This window comes from Phallusia mammillata, chromosome 1 (genome assembly GCF_965637545.1).
Source record: "Phallusia mammillata chromosome 1, kaPhaMamm4.hap1.1, whole genome shotgun sequence".
Taxonomy (NCBI): domain Eukaryota; kingdom Metazoa; phylum Chordata; class Ascidiacea; order Phlebobranchia; family Ascidiidae; genus Phallusia; species Phallusia mammillata.
The window spans coordinates 11,114,622-11,137,395 of NC_137252.1; the positions used below are offsets into that span (position 1 = coordinate 11,114,622).

Sequence of the window (22,774 nt, forward strand, 5' to 3'; positions counted from 1 at the left end):
CTATGGAAGCAGGCGGTAGCGTTCATATGACCTTACAAACTGTTTTTGTGAGAACTTGTGAAAAAATAAAATACATGTGTATTCGTCCAGCTTCATCATATTTTCAATGTGCGGGTTACGTTATTCTCGCCAGCTTGTGCGAGCTAAAACTAACGGCTGTCAAGAGTGAGTTGACGAGAATATTTTAATACCAAAACATGCAAAAGATAGTTTACTGCACTGAGTTCTGGAATGTTTTGTGCAACAGCTAAAGCTATGTTGAAAAGGGCCAATAGGCAACTACAAGCGCAGCCACATTTTTTAAACATCGCAGTAGCACCGAATTTACCATATAAAAACTATTTATTTGAGTACCAAGTGGTTAATTTGCCCTTTTTTCACCTAATTCTATATTTGCATGATTCCCCAGATAAGCAGTCGGTAAAAGTAGCTGAGAGAATTTTAAGCAAAATAGATTTCTCTAAAAAAATCATCTTTTAACATACGTAAGAAACACTGATCTAGAAAATCAGTGGTAAGAAACGCCAAATAGACACAACCCCTGTTGAAAAAAATTAGACCGTTTGTTGTAGTTGCGCTGATTGGATTTTTAATCTCCAGTCTCCTTTGTATTTTTTTTCTTTTGCATCCGAATTGCTAGCTTTGCTACATTACCTTTGCCAGCTCAACCTCAGTTAATAAAACTAGGTTTAGCGTTATACTAATTGTAGGCGACGCTAACAACAAATAGGCAACGTCAAAGAAAGTAACTTCTAGCTATTTTAAAACCATGTGAAAGCTCAACAAAGAGTAAGACAATGCAGATATGTGCAATTTACGGAAGAGCTGAACCCTTTTCGTTACATTGAACTAATGTGTGTATATTAATTGTAGGAGTTTCATAATGTCATCAGCAGTCAGAGCTGTAGCACTCCAGTTTCTTCATGGATTGAAAGACTCGGTTTACGGTGTATTCCTGATATATTCTCTTGACTTACAAATACAACAGCAACAGGCTGAAAGAAGAAGAAAAATAAAAGATTCTATGGCTGCATCACGCAGAACAACTGGGAGAAGACCAAACCCTAACTATGGTAAATAATGCATGTGACTAAAGACAGTACAACATACACTTTAACTGAACTGAACATTTTAGTAATAAATCTGCCTATGGGGTAGCCTGATAAAATATTTGTTTGTACATTTTTGAATGATACCAGTTCATGTTTTTGTGAAATTTTTTTTTTTTTACTTATATATCAACAATAATATGAATCTATGGTAAATTAATTGAGACAAAGATAACAATTTCCTTGATGTGTTGTATTTTGGCAGAAAACAGAGAACTTAAGCCCAAGGAACCACGAATGATTGGCCGAGTTTTCTTGAGTGCTGCATTAAGCTCTTTTGTTTGGGTTAGCATTTGGGCATTTGCAAGTTATCTTGTTCCAGCAATCCATTACTATTCAAAGGTTGGTTACTTTACAAACAAATACAACTACTTTGCAAACGAATACATTATCAAGTTGATCACTGAGTTTAAGTCCACCGATTCAAATGAGTTCTTATTAGTTTTGACAAGGTCAATAAGCAATATTTAAACTCTCAATTTTTACTGCTTTAATTGTGACCCCAACAATTTGACAAATGCTGTACATGGTAATTTTCTGAACTTTTATGGTATTTAATTATTAATATACTTCTTCACGTGGCACTTTTTATTTATTCCAAAGCAACTGTAATAATTTGACGGAGAATGTTCAAATCAAATGTTACCTTTGTTGTTGCAGACGTTTTTGTCAATCATAGATGACAAAAGTGCAGAAAAACATGATGGTGTTTGGGGTTACATTGAAACTGGTCTGCACTATACCTTTGCCACTCTGTGGGTTTTACCGCTGTATGTTATCAGCAAACTAGTCAATGGTTTTTGGTTTGTTGATGTATCCGACAGTGTTTACAAACTCCTATATGGCAGGCCAAGGGCTTTTCCTTCCATTGGTATTGCTGCTGCAGATTTAGTTTACGGCATCGCTGTGGAAACAATTTTTCTATTGCAAGCCTCACTCGCAAGCCTATTTCCTATTCAGGGCATTGGTTACCTACTATATTGTGTCCATATATGTCTACTCTATTCCCTTTATGCTTTTGAGTACAAGTGGTTCAACATGGGTATGGACTTAAAAATGCGTTTAAGAGTTGTTGATCAAAACTGGCCATATTTCTGTGGTTTTGGTTTACCACTCTTTATGATGACCAATATGGTATTCAGCTACTATCCAACGGTCGTCAGTGCATGCATTTTTTCCATCTTGTTTCCATTCTTTATCGTCAGTGGCACCAGAGCATCGGTTCCTAAAGAACAAGGCGCTACACGTTTGCGGATTTTCGAGCCAGCCGCGTCCGTCTGCAGCTTGCTTTTCAGTCAGTCGATTCGACTGAAGCAGTCAAGAAATTATCCTCACTAACCTGGGCATTCGTTTCCTGCCGATTTTTAGAGTTTACTGTGTTGTTTGCTGGTGACAATAGTTTTGCGTGTTTATGCACATCGGGTACCACGGAAAACGAGTACAAAAATATTTATCGTTATTTTTTGTTGGTGTGTTTTACAGCAAAGTCATCATCGCTTCGCATGTGTTTCCTTATCCTAATTCAAATGCAAAAGGCGATTTCCATATCAAGTGCATGTGAATGATGTTTTAAAAGTTTTATTAGCCAAATATTGCGTGATTTTGTCGCATGCAGTGTTTTTTGTTTTAAAGACCTATTTTTCGGAGCATTTTCATTGCACGTTGTCGTTGTTCATCCAGACAAAAGCAATAAAATCTCGGCATGCCCTTATCTTCTAAAGAAAGCCCTTATAGCTAAACGACATTTGCTTTCCCATCACACCCACTGATTTTTTGATAAGTCGTAAGTTAAATTTATAACTTTGATGTCATAGTTTTTGAATTGGTTAGTCCAGGGCTTCCTAATCTTTTTTGATCGCGACCCCTTCAAATCTCCTCAAATTTTCCGCGACCCTTCACGGTTAATTTGATAAATAGTTCGAAAATACGTGTGTTGTATTTGTTGAAACGCTAAATTCGAGCGAAAACTAAAACACTTAGGCAGCTTTCTGGGAACAAAACAAAAAACAATCATTTATTCAGTGTGATCAGCTTAAACTCGGTGTTTTCTGCGACCAAATTCTAGAAAAGTTTTTTATGTACACTTTGTCTGTGACAAGCCTCTTGTCCGCAGAGGCAAAGTTGACGTCATTAACATATTTATTGACGTAGATTCTACAGCTAGTTCTGTCAATAATAATGTTTTGCAAAATTGTACCGGTTTGAACAACTACGTTTAGATTTAAACGGCTAAAACGTAAACTAGCATAATATGGAGTAGCCTACTTTGTGTAAAATTGGGACCCCTTAAGTCGCGACCCCTAGTTTGGGAAGCCCTGGGTTAGTCAGTTTAAATTGGCCAGTCATTAGTCAAATAGGTTGAAGATTAAATTAAACGGGTTTGGTAGGCCCATAGATACTACACAGTGAAAAAACGTCACGATTTCTATAACGTGACTGGCAAAGTTTCAACAATCCCATAAGCGGTAGAACAAACCACGAACAACGAAGTAGCCAAATTGATTTGAGATACATTCTGTTTTGTTAAACGACGTTTGATAATAATGCGACTTTATACCACATATTATAGGGCAGGAAAACTCGTCCATGTAGGCGCAGTAGTCATTGTGTGTAATTTCGGTTGAGTACTAAAGGTGTATTTTTTGTTACAGTATCGGTTCAGTATACATTGCTGAAGTATAGCTGTCTTTAAAGTATGGCGTCAGTTTCTAAACCGGTAGAAAAGGTGGTTGTTCACCCATTAGTGCTTCTAAGTGTGGTTGACCATTTCAACCGTATTGGCAAAGTTGGAAGCCAAAGTCGTGTTGTTGGTGTTTTGTTGGGACAGCCTAAACTTATTGATGGCAAGCGAATCTTGGACATTTCAAACAGTTTTGCGGTGCCATTTGATGAAGATCCGCGTGAGAGAGATGTTTGGTTCCTGGACCATGACTATCTTGAAAGTATGGCTGCTATGTTTAAGAAGGTAAATGCAAGAGAACGAATTGTTGGTTGGTACCACACTGGACCTAAACTTTGTTCCAATGATGTGGCAATTAATGATTTACTGAAAAGATACAACCCCAATTCTGTTCTTGTGATTATTGATGCTAAACCCAAGCAACTGGGATTACCCACCGAGGCTTACATTGCTGTTGAGGAGGTCCATGATGATGGAACCCCAACTACTAAAACATTCAACCATCTTCCTAGTGATATTGATGCTGAAGAGGCTGAAGAAGTAGGAGTTGAGCATCTGCTGCGAGATATCCACAATGTTACTGCTGGTACACTCTCGCAAAGAATCACAAATCAACTGCAAGGAATTCGGGGTCTTGGTTCGAAGTTATTTGAAATCAAAAGTTATTTGGAACAGGTTGCTGCCGGTACCTTACCCATCAACCACACCATCATCTACGAATTGCAGGATATCTTTAACCTTTTGCCCGATGTCAATTTGGCGGAGTTCAGCAAGGCATTTTACTTGAAAACCAATGACCAAATGCTTGTTGTATACCTTTCCTGCCTCATTCGATCAGTGATTGCACTGCACAACTTAATTAACAACAAGGTTTCAACCCGAAATGCTGAGCGCAATGATACCAAAGGAAAGAAAGTTGATGAGTCAGGGGACTCGAAAAAGACAGAAGAAAAAGCTGATAATGACAAAAAGTCTACAAAGTCAAGACCAAGCACCTCTAGTAAAGGCAAATAACTGTAAACCAAAAAAAAATGTCAGCAGCTATTATCTTACTAGGAAATTTGGTCAAAATACAACATCAAATTTATTGATGAGAGACGATTGTTCAAGATGTGACTGTAGTTTTGTTTGAAAAGTTTTGAATTACATTTGAAATTTGCTTCATGTTGTGCAAAATTACTGTTCCATTAAGTATGTAAAGTTCAGTAGAGATTAAATTTCATTGAAATATGCTGTGCTGGTTTAAACACAAAAACATTGCACTTTTAAGTGTTGGAAAACTAAGATTTCGACTTTTGTTGTACTGGCAGATTTCTGTTATTTCAAAATTTAAGAAAATGCAATATTATTTCTTGTTGTTTTGGCATAGCTTTCAGTGAACTGACATGACTTTAAATGCTGCATTGTTTCAATGTGCTTTTGTGGTTCATAACTTTATCACATTTTCAGGTATCATGGCATAGGACTTTAGATTATATAAGGTGGGACAATGACTCGTGCTAATGCTTATCATTTGCTTAAACGGCCTGTTGAATTTGTCACGGCCTCTGATAAACCCTCAACTTCAGAATATGATCAAAAGCAAAGGAACAAAAATCTTAATTCAATCAGTGGTGATGACGTCCGAGCGATTTATGAATCTGTTTTATGTGAGCCCAGCAGCTCAACTGGAAGAAAACGAAAACAAAAACAATCAAAAGGACCGCACAAGAAACAAAAAAAGGCCATCGACACTGATTCAAAGGCCAATATAAAATTGAGCCAGGTGACCCCTTCGAAACCTGTTAATCCAGTGTCTGACCTTTTTCGTGCAGCAGAAAATGGAAAAATCAATGAGGTTCAGTATTTGGTGGAAAACCAATTTGTTGACATTGATGTTGCTGACCAGTATAAGTGGACAGCTTTGATGATGGCTTCACATAATGGTCACATGGATATTGTACAATTTCTTCTAATGCATGGGGCTGATTGGAAACATTCAGTGAGTATTTGTTTGATTGGTTAATGATATAAGGGGCTCCTGTTCTAAGCATTTACTGGTTAAAAGATTAACAGACATAAACTTTTAAATTGGATTTGAAAAAACAATTTTGATTTATAAATAGTTATATACTTGTTTTAATCAGTGTTTCATACCGGAACGAAACCAAATAACGTTATTCGTTCTGAGCAAATTATTTGTTTCGTTATTACGTTCTGGACCGATATTTCCATTTCGTTCCGGTCTGACCGAAATAAATTTATAACGGTATTTTTCGGTATTTTGGTCTTAACAAAAGGACATTTCTTTGTTGTCTTTACAACTATTAAGTGAAAAAAGAAAAAAAGTATTAACACACAAGAATTATTGTCGGTAGTTGTTACGTCACATAACATTTGTCAATGATGGTCAAACGGATGCAAATTGCATGGCTAATTTTTTATTATAGCTTAACGGCGCGAAATTGTTAGCAATTGTTTCATGTCAAATGTCCAGAACGAAATACCGGTATTTCGTTCCGGTATTTTGAATATTTTTTATTTCGGTATTTCGTTCCGGTATTTGAGCCAAAAATTATTTATTTCGTTCCGGTATAACGTTCCGTTCCGGTATGAAACACTGGTTTTAATTATTGTGATTTTGCATTCTTCTGATATGCAATCAGGCAAATCATAGTACACCAGGCCTATTGAAGGCCTTTACCGAATCAGCTGATCACCAAGCATTTACCATACGCGATTTGCAAGGTGTAGGCTAAAAAAATCTGTGGTGGGATGCAAACCCATGATAGGTCTTTCCGGGAGTAGCGCTTTACCAACTGAGCTACACAGGCTCAGTGAATAAGTTAGCAGAACTCAACGAAAGTTGAATCACAATTCACAAGCACTGTTGCTTGTCTCCTATGCTGCACATGTCAGCCATGATTGCTGGTCTGCATTGATTTGCTGGTCTGCATGCTTCAGGGCTGATCCCAGCTATTCATTCATGTCTTAACTGATGCAATCAAGCAGTTTGAATTTATTAATCCACTACCAGTCACTACTAGATTGATTTTACCATAGATTAAACAACCATTGTCATTAAGTTGATTCCATTGATTGAACAAGCTTTGTCATATGCGTTTGCTCGGTAACACATTTTTGTCATAAATTTTGTAGGTTGATGCCAGTGGATATGATGCGTATGACCTTGCCTCGTTGGGTGGACATCCAGATATTGCCCACTTGCTCCTCCACTCCAAATCCTTTGTCAAATCTGAGGTTCTACGACAGTCTGTGCAACGCGCACATCAGGCGGTAAAGGCAGAAAAACTCTGGTGCGAGCTTTGCGATTGCTCGTACACTGCTACGACCCATGGTGACGAAGATAATAACCCCCATAAAAACTCTGTTCTGCACCAATTTTCAGAGCAGCAAAAACAGGGTCATTCAACTAAATCACATTTTTTCTTCGACTGGAAAAATAAAGGCTATAGGATGTTGCGTTCAGGGGGCTGGGATGGCAACAGCGGTCTTGGACCCGACAGATCAGGACACAAGTTTCCTGTTAAAACTGTCTTAAAGCGAGATAGGCGTGGTCTTGGTTTAGAGTCCACAGAAAGCAAGGCAAAGATTACACATTTTGCGCCGATGGACAAGACCGCCGTGTGTCGTGAAACAACCAGGAAAGCTGAGAAGGTCAAATTGAAAACAAAGCAAGAGAGGGAACGAAAAATTGAAATTGATTTTCGGAGGATGTTTAAATAATTTTCTTTTGTTTTATACAGCACTTAAGTTTTATTATATTTTGTGACATGTCTCAAGAAGTAAACTATTTTTTCAATCAACCTTGTCTTCATTCTATTTAGAACGCGATTCAGGGGGATTTTGACAGTTCAAACTGGCAACTCCATGCCAGTCCTTTTTTGCCCTCAGCTATCTGACACTTTAATAAGGTGCTAATTCCCTACCAAATTGTTTGTGTTGTATGCGCTTCTTGCATATAACAACTGCATAAGCATTCTCAGACGTCAAATAACTTGCGCCTTACTTTTTTGACGTTTGAAATGCCGATTGACCACAGTTTTAAATTTGTAAGTGACCAGAACTCAAAAGTACAAACCCGAACGCGATTTTTGTTTTCAACAAACAAATAATTTTATTCTGGCACCCACTTCAGAGGTTTGCTGCAAATTTAACATGCAAAAATGTTTTTAAAAGTTCAACGGGTACGAGTAAAGACATACTGAACAAAGTGGAACATGCAGCACCATTTCAAACGCAATGCACGAAATTTAGAAAGCTTATAGGCTACGATCCGTCTCGCACGATAATGCGTTTATTTTAGAATCTCTTCGACGACAAATGTGTCTAAAAATCGCGTTTTGAATTGTGCACTTTGGCATACAGATATTTGCCATTTTTATAATCGTACATAGTAAACGCTGAACTTGTATGTCATGGCATGATATTTGTGCTTCTTTCCAACCGCCCTCTTTGTCGGCGAGCTCGCCTGATTTGACGTAGGTGGTGAATGACCGAGGACACGTAGGCAGAAATACAGCAGAGGATGAAAGAAAAAAGGATGATTACAACGATCCCAAACAGTGTTAAATTCATCGTTCCCCTGCGATAAAAGCGAAGTAAAAAATTTATAAGTCCCTTTGTGAGCTATAAACACCCTACTTCTTGCTTAAGTATATTCCTCCAGATACAGGTAGGATAAAACAGTTTACCAAGAATGCCTTGCAGCTGCATGTCTTTACAATGCAGGTTGTTAGGTCGCAAAAGACTGAAATGTTAGTTTGTAGACTAACTGTGCGCGAATGATTTTAAACTTGTTTCGAAATAAAGAAATATTGTTTAACTCAAAAATTCACGTTGCTTCGCGGTAGAGCTGCTACACACGAACTCACGACACGTCGGGGAATTTTCGATAGGTGGCGCAACGGAGCATATGCGTTTCAACGAAGTGGCATTAATTGCTGAGTCTGCACTTGCTGACTGAGTTCCTGTGTTAGTAGCTCTACCTTGCGTCGCGGTCACCAGTTTGAGAACCTCTGGTTTAAAACAACGTAGTGCAAAAAATGTAGGAGTTATAACACTAATGAGTGATGACATCTCAAAATTCTAACAGTCGGATTCAATATAGCGCAAAATGAATGACATGATTAAAAAGCGAATGACCAATTTAGGGATATTATTGAAAGCACGTGATCAGTATAAGCGTCTAATACTCTATAATATAGTACTGTATCATTGTATGCCTACAAAGTTAATTGAGTTGTTTGCGATCGGTTCTAGATATTTGGCAATATTTCTTACCTGTTTGAAACGAAAAAAAACCTTAGTTGGTTACAACATTTTGCAAAATTTCCGCGAATGATAATTGCTTGCCTACGTTTATGCTTCAAACTTACTTTATAAAATGTCCCCATTCGGCTTGCTCCTCGTTAACTGACTCATGATTCTCGATTACTGGCAAAAGATTGAAATTCACAGACCCAGTTTCATTATGTTCCATCTTTCCGCTTAAATAATGTCACTAAAATTCTGCACGGCTGTATACGATGTACGCTATAAGCTGGCAACTCAAAAAACAAGCTTGTACATGGTTACCTCGCAGATATACTAGCTCGACATGGTCAGTGTTTCTGTTTCGGGATTACAGAAGAGCACTCAACAATTTCCGATCAATAAATCAAGCATATGCATGCCAACCGGTAGATTTTTTTCTAAACTAAACGAAAGCAACGCGATTTGTCATAATTATTGTAATTACTAAACACATCAAGCCCATTATTTAGAAAAATGTCTTTTAAATATCGTTTCGAAACACTCCTTTCAAGCAAATTAGGTATTATTGTTTTTTAGCTTGATTATATTGTTTTTAAAATCAGTCTTACCGATAACATGTGGAACCAAAGACAAGTGCCGACTTAGCAGTAATTGACTGTTTTATCAATAAATAAAATACCGATTTCGTTATCGATTTAAATTAATCTTTTAACTCCATGAACGTGGTTTGGGATATGTGTTCACACATAAAAGCAGGCATTACGTGCTTGATGATACGCACCACAAAGGTACCGACATAATTTATTATCAATAGGAAAGATTCAGATTTTATTTACCCAAGCATAAAAAAATCAATCAATGTTGTCGCTGATCATAATGACACAATTTGAATAGGACGACATTATTTCCAAATGGTAACTCACAGGTTTTCAGTTTTATCAGTGTTATTTTTTGTTTTGTTTTTTTGAAAAAAAAATACGTAACAACTTGGCCGCTTAGTTGACATGTTTTTCAAACTATTAAATTGCTTAAAAATGTCAAAAAAGGTAACTGAAATCGTCTGTTGAGCATGCGTGGATCAGGACGATTTCTCTTTTGATACATCTTTATTACCTTGCTAGTTTTTAGTTTATTATCATGTAAAAGTTTTAAAAACAGTCTACACACGCACAAGTTAGTGTGCTTTCTAATTAGTTTTTAAGTCAGATCGTACGTACCATTAATATGAACAAGAATATATAATTATGCACAAAAAAGTTGTCATTCGAAACCATGCCATTTGGACATAAAAGTATATGGCGTATATAAAGCAGTAGATTTAATCCACAAAATGGCGCTAAAAACCTCGCAATTCGTTTCGCCATAAAAATCTTATTGTAATTTACCTTTTTTCCACACCATGCACACTTTTCTTTTGTATTTTTTGAACACGAAAAACGCACAAAAATAGCCAATATGCACCTGTCTTAAAAGGAACAGCGGCGGAAGTAAATCCAATCAAAGCAATTGTTCAGTTCAACTTGTTGTGCAACAAACTTTTGTAAAACAGTCTTTGCTTTTTAGACTTTAAACTTTATCGCAGATTAAGCACTAAGGTTTTTTCGCCTGGAGTTTTCGAGAAAAGCGTATAAGTCGTATATTCTGTTTCTTGTCGAGTCCGAGACCGTCTCCAACTTCTTATGGCAGGGAAAACACACCAACAAACCAAAGCAATCGAAAATATAATTGCGGCGGTTACTATTAGTCTCCCAGAAACAGTTCTGCAAGAAAACAAGTTTGCCGTTACTTCACTGTGCTAAGAAGTTTATACGTTCATTTTAGATAAAAATAGTTTTACCCAGTGGTGGAATTCAAATTTTTTGTCAGCTGGTTCTATCAAAAAAGTCTTACTTTTCTGCCGGTTTTGTTACAAAAAGTCTATTGACAGTAACCAGTAATGCTAACCGGTTCGCTGATCTCATAAAGTTTCGTGAGACGGTTCTATACAACAGATCCGAACCGGCTGAATTTACAATTTAACATTGAATATTTTAGTAACGTAGGCACATTTGTTGACTATACATTAAAATTCTTCTTATAGTTTAGAAGTAGGAAAAGCAACTTAAATAAATGTGCCGTATATACTTACCCAAACATTGTGTGAAACCATTCCTGATATTCATGTTTCGTCGTCGCATCAGAATGCTCTTGCTCTTTTGCTATCTCACTCATGCTTGAACCTGTCAAATGCAACTTGTCACTACTTCACCCCTCTACGAACAACAATATATTCACTGTAACTTCACTGTGTAAAAAACACCTATACGACTGATCGATTTTGCACTGGATTTCTACTGGATTGGATACTAGTTATGATTGGTATTGATTACTGATGGCGTGTCCACGTGATTTGGGAGACCGACTTGCTCTAATTTATATTTGACGCCGGCCACAAGCGACAGGCGGCCCTTTTGGGGATAGGCTGTCAAGGTCAATGACAGACGAGAAGCGACGTAAATGATTTTACATGCACTGTTTTCACAATTAAACAAATCTATCCAAAACAATTTATTAATTAATAAGGATTATGTAGGCCAGAGGTGTTAAATGGTTGGTAAGTTTGTTATGATTGCAATGAAAGACGATAAAACATGTTGTCAACAGAGCAAAAGAAAATTACGATGAAGTAGTCGTCATTAAATGTGACTCTTAAAGATGATTCAGGGAAAAAATAGTTTTGTGGTTTTTCGTAGTTGAACAAATCAACACCAGTAAAGCAGTCATTCTTTGTGAATATATACCATATTATATTTCGAGTAGTGCTTCGCAACAGCTTTGCCATACCCTAACACAATTTCTTTAAAAAACAGACATTTATTCATGACTAATTGGAACTCGGCGAGGCAGAAAATTACAAATGTTCATTTAAATTTCTATCCCTTCACAGCACAACTGAGCATGGTTTAAGTTTTATGTACAAATTGTTCTCATTTATTTATGACATTTAGATTTGATGAGTTATTTCTTATTCAAACACTGCGCCTTTTTGTGAACCACACTATAAACTTACTTGTGTTTGACAACGTTACCACTTTTGCCTATTATGGTATAAATTACTCGCTGGATGTCGCTAATGAGATCTATGACCTGGGCTCTGGCAATTAAAGTGTGTCCGATGATTGCTAGCAAACAGGCTTGTTATGTCGTGGTCACACATGGGCGGACTCCCGTGTTTGCTAATACGTGACAAATTGTCCGAAAATGTGTTTTGCAATCAAATCGAAGGACAAAGGACGGCAGTTTGACATTTTCTCAAAACCGTTTTAGTGTTGTTTCTGGTTGGCAATCATTTACAAAAGTGTTTTAAAAACTTTCCACTGAGTCGGTTACTCTATACCAGGGATGGGCAAACTTTTCAGTGCAAGGGCCGCATTCAAAAGTTTTTAATCTTATGGGGCCGCATAGTATTTAACCAACGGCCCCCAATTGCTTGCTTGTTTTTGTTTTGAAATAACTGGTGTAAGGAATTTGGTTTATATCATATATATATATATATACCATTTAAAGCCGCCTAAAGTGCCCAGATTAGTATTTTCTGACTTGGTGCACAAGTTTAGCTGAACGGAGCTAACTGTTTATGACGTCATAATCTGTATCGTGACGATTGCGGTGCCTTTTTTTTGCATTGTTTGCACACAATAAGCGGATAAAAAGCATTGCGCATATGGCTACTAGGCTGGTAATCTTTTTCCAGTCTCACGAAATCTGTTTTTAGCAGTTTGAAAATTAAAATATTTGGCAAAATAGTTTTAGTCACGTTACGTCAGCCAGTAAATGTTTTTTAACTTACATGGTCACGGCCGCACAAACTCGTCTCCGCGTGGCCGAACGACCGCAGGTTGTGCACCCCTAATTTAGCCCAAAATATTAACATAGTATATTTTCAGCTATGTACAAATACGTTTGTTATCACTTTGTTTGGACAAACATTGGTTGAAACGCTACAATTGTAATTGTTTCAAAATAAACAAACATTTGTTGCAACATAGGCTACACCACGTTTTTTTGTCAATAAATTCCTTGCGACAACAATAAGCAAAGCGAGCCGCTTCTAGGATCCATCTTTAGGTGTTGTGCGGGCCTGCGTTACCGATTCTAAAGCCTTGTTTAATGTCCGTCTGCAATGTACTGCAACGACCTAAACTTGATCCAAAGTGACCAAAGTTTTGGCGTCAACTGTGCAAAGTGGGCTGTATTTGAAAACGTGAATAGCTTTCACTTTGATCGAACGAAGAAATTGTGTCAAGTGACGATTTGCATTATAACGTGGCAGAAACAACAGGGTAAAGCACGTAAAAAGTATCTGTGTTTAGTTACTTACGGCAAGTCGCACCCCGGTATTTTTTTAAAACTCTACGCCTGTGCTTATAATACTATTCAGCGTTTCTCGGTAACTTTCTTTTCAAAAATTTCCCAACATTTGGCGGGCCGCATGAACTCCTTTGCCGGGCCGCATGCGGCCCGTGGGCCGTAGTTTGCCCACCCCTGCTCTATACTGAAAGGCATTTGGCGCTTTTCAAAAGATACACTGCTTCGTTGCATTTTCATAAGTTAATAAATGTTTGGAACACTTTTCGTGACATAGAAAGAATTGTGTACTTTTTTCAGGCTTTTCTTATTTCGAGGCACAATGAAAATGCCTCTCAGTTTTATGGCACCTCAGCCTGCGCTGTACCCCATAAAACGTTACTGGCTTTCCACACAACCGAATAATGCCCCAGAATGTTTCTCCTACGTTTAAACTTCGTCATCACGTCAGGTTTGGGAACCAAGTAATAACCAAATAGGTTTACCATTTTTGAGCATGAAGTTTTATTTTTCCATGTATTACGACATGGGTGTAGTTTCGTTCATAGTAATGGACAAGTCACAAGGAACACCAATCAACCTGTTGTTTTTATGAAAGAGCTATTTCCGCATTCCAGTTGTTTCAAAGCAAATAGTCACTGTTTTTTATTTGGGTTTGACCCTGTAATGACGACAAGTGCGTCAGTATTTGACTCGAAGTCATATGGGGTTCATGCCCTTCCAACAACTTCGTTGGATTACCACAACAACCTTTGCGCGTCATTCCATTGTCTTCTATGCGTGCATATTTACCGGTGTTTTACTCTTTAGTAATTGCTCGGTGGTTTTAACGTAACGAGTCATGAGAGGAAATAACGCCACATAATGGAAGGCCTGACCGCACGTCATTTTTATCAGTGCAATTCAATATGGGCACACATGCAGTGAACCACAAGTTATACCACAACAGTCACATGGATACCAAGGGGTGCCTAGGGGTTCATCAAATAAAGTGGTAGTGACAGTATATGTAGCCTATGACAACACACGTACCACCACAAAACATGGGGCCATTCGTATTCGTCATTCGTATTCGAATGCATTCGAATACAGGTTTTGGCACCTTCGTGCTGTATTCGAATGATTTTGCCTTTCGTTCGATAGTGCATGAATACAATTCGAATAGTTGAAGTTAACTTTTGAACCAACAATTCATGAATACAAAAACTTGAGTAAATTTATTCGAATGCAATTCGAATTGTTGTACCTGTTGTACAAATTCGAATTGTTGTTTTTGCCAACCTAAGAATTTGCAAATTCGAATACACGATATTTTTTACGAAGACAATTCGAATTGTTGTCGGCCTTTGGCAAGGTAACAATTCGTAAAATCGAATACATGACTACATTTGTACGAATACCATTCGAATTGTTGTCAGCCTGTGGCTACGTAACAATTCGCAAAATCGAATACATGACTACATTTTTACGAATACAATTCGAATTGTTGTCAGCCTTTGGCAACGTAAGATACGTAAAATCGAATACATGACTACATTTTTACGAATACAATTCGAATTGTCGATTACCTCCAGACTAGAAGTAGTCGAGAATATTTTGCTACATATTTTTGCCAAATAGATTCGAATACAATTCAAATTGGCAGTAAATGTGACCTGATTTGACAAGTTTTTGTTTATGTTACGAAACAATGACATATAGAAGTTTAATTGTGACGTTACATAAATGGAATTGTGTTACAAAGCTTACAACATTGGGTTGTTCTCAGCACATGACAGGTGTAGCGTGCTCATGAAGCAAACATTTCACGTAAATTTGGTGAAGTTTTTATAACGGAGACTTAAATCAGTCAAGCTAATGTGGCAAAAAAGCTCGTTGATTTACATTTTTACCAATAAATTTGCAATTCATAAACCCATGTTACTTTTTGATCGAATACCTTTTAAGTTTCGGGGCATTTTATTTCTTTTATTTTCCGCAACTACAAATATCCAAATCGGTGCATTCGAATGTTATTCGAATTGTTTGCTTCTTACAACAACTGAACAATTCGTGAATACAAATAACTAGAACTATTAATTCGAATACAATTCGGATTGCTTCATCTCAAAAAGTAAGTATTCATGAATACGAATACACGCTTGGGGTTTATTCGAATAGTATTCGAATTACACGTTGTTGTTTTTTGGTCAACTATTCATGAATACGAATACTTAACACGCTTTATTCGAATACAATTCGAATTGCTGCCACCTTAACATTACGAAACAATTCGTGAATACGAATATCTGACTCGCATTATTCGAATACAATTCGAATTGCCGAACTTTAAAAAGTGCGTAGAATTCATGAATACGAATACATGCCTTGATTTATTCGAATAGTATTCGAATCACTTGTCGTTGTAGTTTGGTCAACAATTCATGAATACAAATACTTGACTCGTTTTATTCGAATACGATTCGAATTGCTGTCACTCAAAAATTACCAAAGTATTCATGAATTCGAATACAGTCATGCAGGTATTCGTAAAGTATTCGAATACAGGACGCGTGTATTCGACCCCATGTCTGTCCACCACCACTTCAAAACAGTTTCGTTCTCTTGTACAAATTACGTTTGTGTTTAAAAACGTTTCTTAGTTATTACCGGCCATTAAAGTTCCCTAAAACAATCAGAAGGGTACATCGCAGCATCTGTTATAAAGAGTGCACGAAATCAAACACGATTGGAGAGCACTGATTTATACAGATATACATGGTAGATGTGGCAAATTAAATAACGTTAAAACTGACCAGAAATACAGATTAAATTTTGCATTTTCTTTGAATGTTTTAAACATTTTTGACATTATTTTGGGTGCAAGGTTGTTTCCTGCAAACGTAGAAAGAGTAATTACTTTTTCACAGTTTCGGATCAGAACAACAAGGCGTTGCTTAGTTCCTTTTAAATCACCGCTTCTTGCGCCATCAAGATTACCTGATAGGAAATCAAGCTTCCATTTCCACGAAAAGTCAAGGAGTGTCCTGACCTTTGCCGGGGGGCATCCGACAACATAAAGCTTTCGATCATAGCGACGGACGTCTGGTTGTCACGTGAGAAACAACCGAAGCACAATTTTGCCAGCTGGTGGACAAGCCCTGTCATTACCAGATCACGTTTCTCACCTATGAAAGATTAGCGATTGGCAATTAGAAAACAGCAGGGAGTGTTTTGGATCACTTTCTGCCCATCTTTCCTGTTCTTCGGGTCCCGATAAACACAACATCGGTATATAACTTACAATACGGATCATTACGCAATAAGGTTTGTTGTCAGTTTATTTCGGACTAATTTGTGCTCTGTAATAAACTACTGCACAAACTTTTCGCTATTATTCGCAGCCCAGTAAATCCTTGATTTTTGGTTAATAAATTACTGATGTAAAGAAAACATCCTATCTACCGGTGCCGGGATTGATTCTTTTCTCTATTCATAGACTTAGCTTTATACTGTCTATGACGGTGCCATCATTATTGTTGTATCGTGTGTTGCCTGTATATTTTGTATTGTTTACACACAATAGGCGAACATGTTAAGGGGCCAAAAGTTTATCCTTTCACCCCCGGAAAATTTACTGAGACCATGCAGTTTTTTTAAGTATAGTGTGCAGCGAAGTGTTATATAGTTTACGCCGCCATTACGCATCTTTTCATACACATATCCACGGCCGCCTAAATTCATCTCCACAGCAAGTTGTGCAGCACTGTTGTAATATAAGAGCGAATTACAAAATGGGGTAAATTTATTTTGGCTTTGTGCCTTGTTGGCATGCGTATATGGCCACCCAGCCAGCTTAAACGCTTTTCTGATTTGCTTCGCATCAAACAGACGAAACCCTGCCTTGATGTTGCCAAGTTGTTATGTAACAAATGATTCGAGACAAAATAATAACTGTGAAACGTACTTAAGACCGAAACTCTAAAATTAGCACGAGGTTTTAGGTTTTGTACGCGCTTATGTAACATCCCTCTAAAAAAAGCTGCAACGACTTTTACTTATAGCCGACCCATCATTCGTCGTAAAGCCTTGTACAAAATAGTTGAAAAAGTGCCATAAAATCCTAGATAGGTTATCCGCTCATGTGACCAGCTAAAAATAAGTGCTTAACGGTCCATTGCATGCACCAGCAAAAAAGTTTAAAGTTGTAAGTACAAGGTGCATTCTCATGCGGTAAATATAACTGACGGCGGAAACAGCTGTTTTTAGATCTTTTTTGTCGACCCGTAACGGGATTTTTAGGTCTCTCACTCTATTGTCGTTGTTAGGGCCCGACACTTTTTTGACAAACGCCTGACGCGGGTCATGACAGTTATGACGTAGGTCCGCGTGTTACTTTACGCTTCTCACTGTTTGCGAACGATCGAAGAACCATCGCACGGGTACGAGTGAAGTCGAACCAACTTCAAAATTCCGATATACGTCACGCCCAAGCACCCCTTCATGCACGATTACCATTATACTTGCTCCTGCGTTTATTGTTGAGTGTCTAACTCTAAGGAACCAAAACAGGCCAAACAACCTAAAAGGGGGTTAAAACTAAAATCGCGCACTGCAATTACCGAAGCACGGTTTTATTTGTGCACTTTAGAAATTTTCCATACTAAGTTTCTTGACTGAACAAAACTGTTACAGAATAAATAGAAGTCCTGCAATTTTGAAAAGCATTACACTACAGCAGTCATTGCAACTTAGATAATTAAAGGCTTTGGTATGTACCTATTGACCCTCGAAATTTCGAACCAGTGCGGTCCGAAAAGCAATAAAGTTTACCGACCTCCATAAGTAACAATGCTTTAGCTAACCCTGGTTAGATTTGCGGTTTGCACAGGGAGGGGCTACTTATAGTTTTTGGAATGCTCGCTTTGTCACGTCGCGCCAACAACGTATTCTGGAATCGACCGTTTGTCCAATAAACAACTGATGTGATTTGCGCTTAAGTCAATGCAGACGTCGCACGTCATAAACCATCTATCTACGTCACTGTATATTTAATGATTTTATATTCTATATTAGACAGTGTTTCAAGTTGTTTTTGCAAGTGTTTAAAGTCAAAACCCGCAAGTTTGAACTGTGTTCATGTCAGCTGCTGTGATGATATGCTACTGCACCTTAAAATTCTGAATATTTTTTACAATACCCAAACAGGCCTGGTTTTCTATTTAACAAATTATATTAGGGCATTGGGCGCAATAAAATTGACTTTGCCAAAGCTCCGTGACAAAGCATTTTTTTGCTGTGACGTATTTTGCCAATGAGTTTGGGAAGCGAAACCAGTCATGTGGCGCAACATACAGGATCAACAAAATTATGGGACGTTTTAGTAAATACCTTTTTTTGGTCTTGATAAAAAATATTATACCACCGGGGATAACATAGAAAGTCCATCTTATTTTGACGTTGATATATCACGATCGGGTTTTTTCCTGAACATAATCTGCCGAAATTATGGTACCAGGCAGGTAAAGTGGTTATTCCAGCATAAAGCCTATGGCGAAGGAAATTAGCACGCACTGGGGCCGTAATACCGTCGTTTTGGGTTGCTACATCTCGTTAAAGGCGACTTGCGGTGGTAATTTTGCCGAACTGGCAAGTTCATAAGGTTAGGATTGTGTGAAGCGCAGACCCAGGATGCTCAGCGTAATAAAACGATTTTGACCTTTGCTTTGAGCTGAAACACAGGACATAAAGCTTTCAAACTATCACTAAAGGTTTATTCGCTTTACGAAAATCACAACCATAAATAACGAGCACCAATGAGGAACGACAGTAAAAAAGTAGAAAAAAAGTTTGTTTTACCAACTCAGCGGTGGTTAACAGCCGCGTGGCGCAAATTTCGAAAGTTGTTCAATTTTAAAACGCCCGGTGTGGACACCGTTTCCCAAGTGCATTCATTTTTATGCATCTCTCTAATCTCACGTTGATTTTGCCTCGGCACATTTGCCGTAGGGTTAATAATCGTTGACTTGATTTCACCTCCCTGTGGCGACTTGCTGTAAAGTTTGTTCTTCTTTTTCGTGCTCTTTTTCGTGCCCTTGACGATATTGACCGCGCCTTTTTGTGAATTATGCCGCTGTGTGATGAAGTCTAAACATTCAGGATCAATACATTCGTAATCGTGGTCGGAATCACAGCCAGTTAGATCAGGAGCGTCGATTTCCTGATAGTAATCATCGAAGTCTGAAGCGTCAGTGCTAAACGATGACCACTCGTCAGCCGATGAGGTCAATGGGTATGTCGCATACGTACAATTGCTCCTTACTGTTAGGGGCGAGGCATCGCCGGACTGCTGACCTGCTTCCATCATTTTTCGCCGCGCCGATAGAAAACTCTCTATTGGCGATGCATTGTCGACTGAAGGGACATCTGGAAGAGGACTTGTGCTCCTTGGAGTTGGAGGACTAGTTGGGGAAAGAGTTCTTGTCATGTTGTTCATAACTGCAGTCGCGTGTAAAGCCTTCGAGCCCACTTGTCGCTTTCTTTTAGCAAACTTCTTGCGCTTTTTATGCTTGTCCAAAACGAGTAGATTTTCGACAGCGTCGCTTTCGTCGGCGGATGACGGTACAGTGTTGGCCGATAACGAGAGGTAGATGTCTTTTTGAAACGACAAAGGCATCTCGTAGCCATTTTCGTCAACTTGGGATTGATTTTGCGTATTGGCAGAACATGGGCACTTTTCAGATATGGCAGGCATTGAGTGGCCTTTGATGCAGTCTCTTCTAGTCAAAGCAGAATTCTTTCCTGGGATGTTGTTATTTTCTTCATACAGCTGCTCCTCAGCCTCCTGCTTAGTAATCATTTGAAGCTCACCGGAAAGCGTATGGATTTTGAACAGTGTGCCAGGGTCTACAATGGGATAGTTTATTGCAACATACCCAGCAAGCTCGAATGAGTTTCTTCCTGCTGCCCCAATATTAGGCAACGACATTGAATATCTCAACTGTTTTTTGCGCTTTTGCACTGTATTGTCGCCGTTTTCTAAAGTTGTGTTTGAAGATAAATTTAAACTTTCAGTTGAAGCATCTTTTTGAGTGGATACAGCCTCGTCCGAACCAAATCTGTTTTTCCGTGCTTTCCATTGCGAAATGATGTGCGTCGGTTTGGCAGCTATCGGGGGTTTCCGCCTTTGTTGCTTGCCACCGTCAGAGAAATTATCAGCACATAAGTCATGAGCCATGCCACGACGTTGTTTTTACGTTTTATTAAGCTTAATCGACACTTCTACAACAAAATACATTAAAACAATATTAATAAACTGACACGAGATCATCTAACTGATAAATGACAACACCTATCTATGCACAATAAAGGACAATTTGCATAATCGGTCATCAATATACATCCTGTACAGCCATAAGACAATAACGCTTTCTTTGGCAACTCTTAACCACATGTCCTGGTAAGCGAGTGTTTCGTTGCGAATTTACGCTGCTCAACGCCTTTTTCACTTTTTCACCTGCGTGAGAACAAAGTTCTGCTTGGATGACCGGTTTCGGCCAAGGCATCTGAGCTCTGTGTAAGATTGTTTCTCCTTTAAACCTGTGTTCTCCCGGTTGCCTAGCATGACGTCACAACTTACAACGTATGACACCTGAATGTGGTTGTTATACACTTGAGGCCATTATTGCTACGAGAACTTTTTGTAGTGTCACTAAAATGCAACTGCCTGTTTTGTTAAAAAGCTTCTGTGCAAAAACAAGACACTTAAAAACAGCAACAAACTGACGGATATAACAGCGCAATATAGCGAGGATCAAAAACATTAAACTAAAACGTGTCCCGACTAAAATTTGTAACTTGCCTTCAAGTATGTCATATATTATAACAAAGAGCCAGAAAGACTCAAGTGCTACTGCTAAAATATATCCTTTTGCCACAGATATATCAAGACATTTTGACTTACTGTATTGGAGCAAAATGGTGAAATAACATTTGTATTTTGTTTCCACATCAATTAGTTATTTTTAAAAACTTTCATTTCAGCATGTTTTATAAGCCTTTACCTTTCATAATAAAAACTGTTATTTGCGAACAAATATTTTCGCTTTGCGTCACGCGTTTTGAGTTTGGTCATGGCTCACTAAACAGCGAGTGTGAATGACGTCACTGAGGAATTCTGTTTGTGTATCTTGCAAATGCAATTGTCACTTGCTTGCAAATAGAAACGCGGTTAATGCGTTGCCGTTGTGGCTTGTTAAGGTCTCGTTTTGTATTCATATTTCGCCTTTTACAGTTGTTTTTGAAATGAAACTTACTGGATTGTATTGTTTTACTCCTTTTAATTGCTTAAAATGTTCATTAAACTTTTACGTAGTAGTAAAGAAAGTATAATTAATGTATTTCTACGAGATGTTGTTTTAAGGGTAGCGACATTTTGTCGTTAATTTGTGAAAAGATGTTTTAATTTGGAATTTAGTAAATTTACTTCAACGTTGACAGGGACAAAAATAATAGTTTTGAGCTGACAGACTTACTTTTATTACTGAATAACAGGTTTTGTATGTTAGTTGTTACTCCCTTCTGCTTTACAAAAAAAACAACTTATATAATGTAATACAGTTTCATTCAGACATTTTTCTCTATTGGTGATGCTTGATAAAATGCCATTTAAAGCTTTCAATGTTTAAACTTTTCGTAAAAATGTTTTCAACAGTTCCTGTTCTCTTTTTATCAGAAAGTGTAAAAAATCTAAAATTATGTAATGACTGACTGTGACTTATGAAGGATTTTGAATATCTCACTAATAATAAATTGACACCAATAAACACTGTCTTTCTTCTAAAGTCACTTTTTGCTTGCAAAATTATCTGTCTCTGTATGTGTAATGGATACAATAACAGTTTCTTTTTGTGACAAAAGCAACACAGTACAGTACTCTGATTGTCACATAAAACCTCACTTCAATCGAGCTTTAATCTCTCAAGTGTCTGAGGAAAATGTGCTTACTTCGGCGTTGATCACTGAGATTTGACGATAATTTATAGCCAGTGGCATTGTTACTGGTAAACCAACTTTTTGCAGTATACCTTCTTCTCTCTGTGTAAATTTGCTAGCCGCTGTTTGTGGCCACAACAAACACAACTGGCGCCCTGCGTCTAAAACCTGTTTTAAATCAATAAATTGTAAAATAGTTACGACTGACCTAAAGATGCTTCTTACGAATAAGATTGGTTGGCAGCGGATAACTTATTTTGATGATATTCTTTACTATTGTTTAAGTGAGTGGGTTGTTTGGGTGTGTTCCGTCTGTGTGGGAGTCTAATCCCAACAAAAAAATGTAGATTTTCTACTTTTAGTAAATGCTTCATTTTGTAAGTTGTCATTTTAAGTATTTCCGTAAACT

General features: G+C 37.8%; 3 protein-coding genes and 2 long non-coding RNA genes across 5 annotated transcripts; 3 read left to right on the forward strand and 2 right to left on the reverse strand.

The window, feature by feature from the left end:
* The first annotated feature begins 665 nt into the window (after window positions 1-665).
* On the forward strand, window positions 666-2,820 carry LOC145237169 (etoposide-induced protein 2.4 homolog). The gene is made up of 3 exons (XM_080099973.1): window positions 666-1,073; window positions 1,315-1,451; window positions 1,770-2,820. The coding sequence occupies exons 1-3, from the start codon at window positions 884-886 to the stop codon at window positions 2,445-2,447; spliced, it is 1,005 nt and encodes a 334-aa protein (XP_079956099.1). The 5' UTR covers window positions 666-883; the 3' UTR covers window positions 2,448-2,820.
* An 829-nt stretch (window positions 2,821-3,649) lies between these two features.
* Window positions 3,650-5,238, forward strand: LOC145237252 (26S proteasome non-ATPase regulatory subunit 7-like). The gene has a single exon (XM_080100090.1). The coding sequence runs from the start codon at window positions 3,805-3,807 to the stop codon at window positions 4,801-4,803; it is 999 nt and encodes a 332-aa protein (XP_079956216.1). The 5' UTR covers window positions 3,650-3,804; the 3' UTR covers window positions 4,804-5,238.
* Window positions 5,239-5,278: 40 nt separating this feature from the next.
* Window positions 5,279-7,595, forward strand: LOC145237084 (G patch domain and ankyrin repeat-containing protein 1 homolog). Its single transcript, XM_080099862.1, has 2 exons — window positions 5,279-5,770; window positions 6,928-7,595. Exons 1-2 carry the CDS (start codon window positions 5,279-5,281, stop codon window positions 7,513-7,515), a joined length of 1,080 nt encoding a protein of 359 aa, XP_079955988.1. The 3' UTR covers window positions 7,516-7,595.
* A 186-nt stretch (window positions 7,596-7,781) lies between these two features.
* Window positions 7,782-9,420, reverse strand: LOC145237624 (uncharacterized). Its single transcript, XR_013862017.1, has 2 exons — window positions 9,168-9,420; window positions 7,782-8,374 (listed from the first exon to the last, which is right to left on the reverse strand). It is a non-coding gene; the product is annotated as an uncharacterized LOC145237624 (long non-coding RNA).
* Window positions 9,421-10,447: 1,027 nt separating this feature from the next.
* Window positions 10,448-11,349, reverse strand: LOC145239522 (uncharacterized). The gene is made up of 2 exons (XR_013862325.1): window positions 11,174-11,349; window positions 10,448-10,805 (listed from the first exon to the last, which is right to left on the reverse strand). It is a non-coding gene; the product is annotated as an uncharacterized LOC145239522 (long non-coding RNA).
* Between the last annotated feature and the right edge of the window lie 11,425 nt (window positions 11,350-22,774).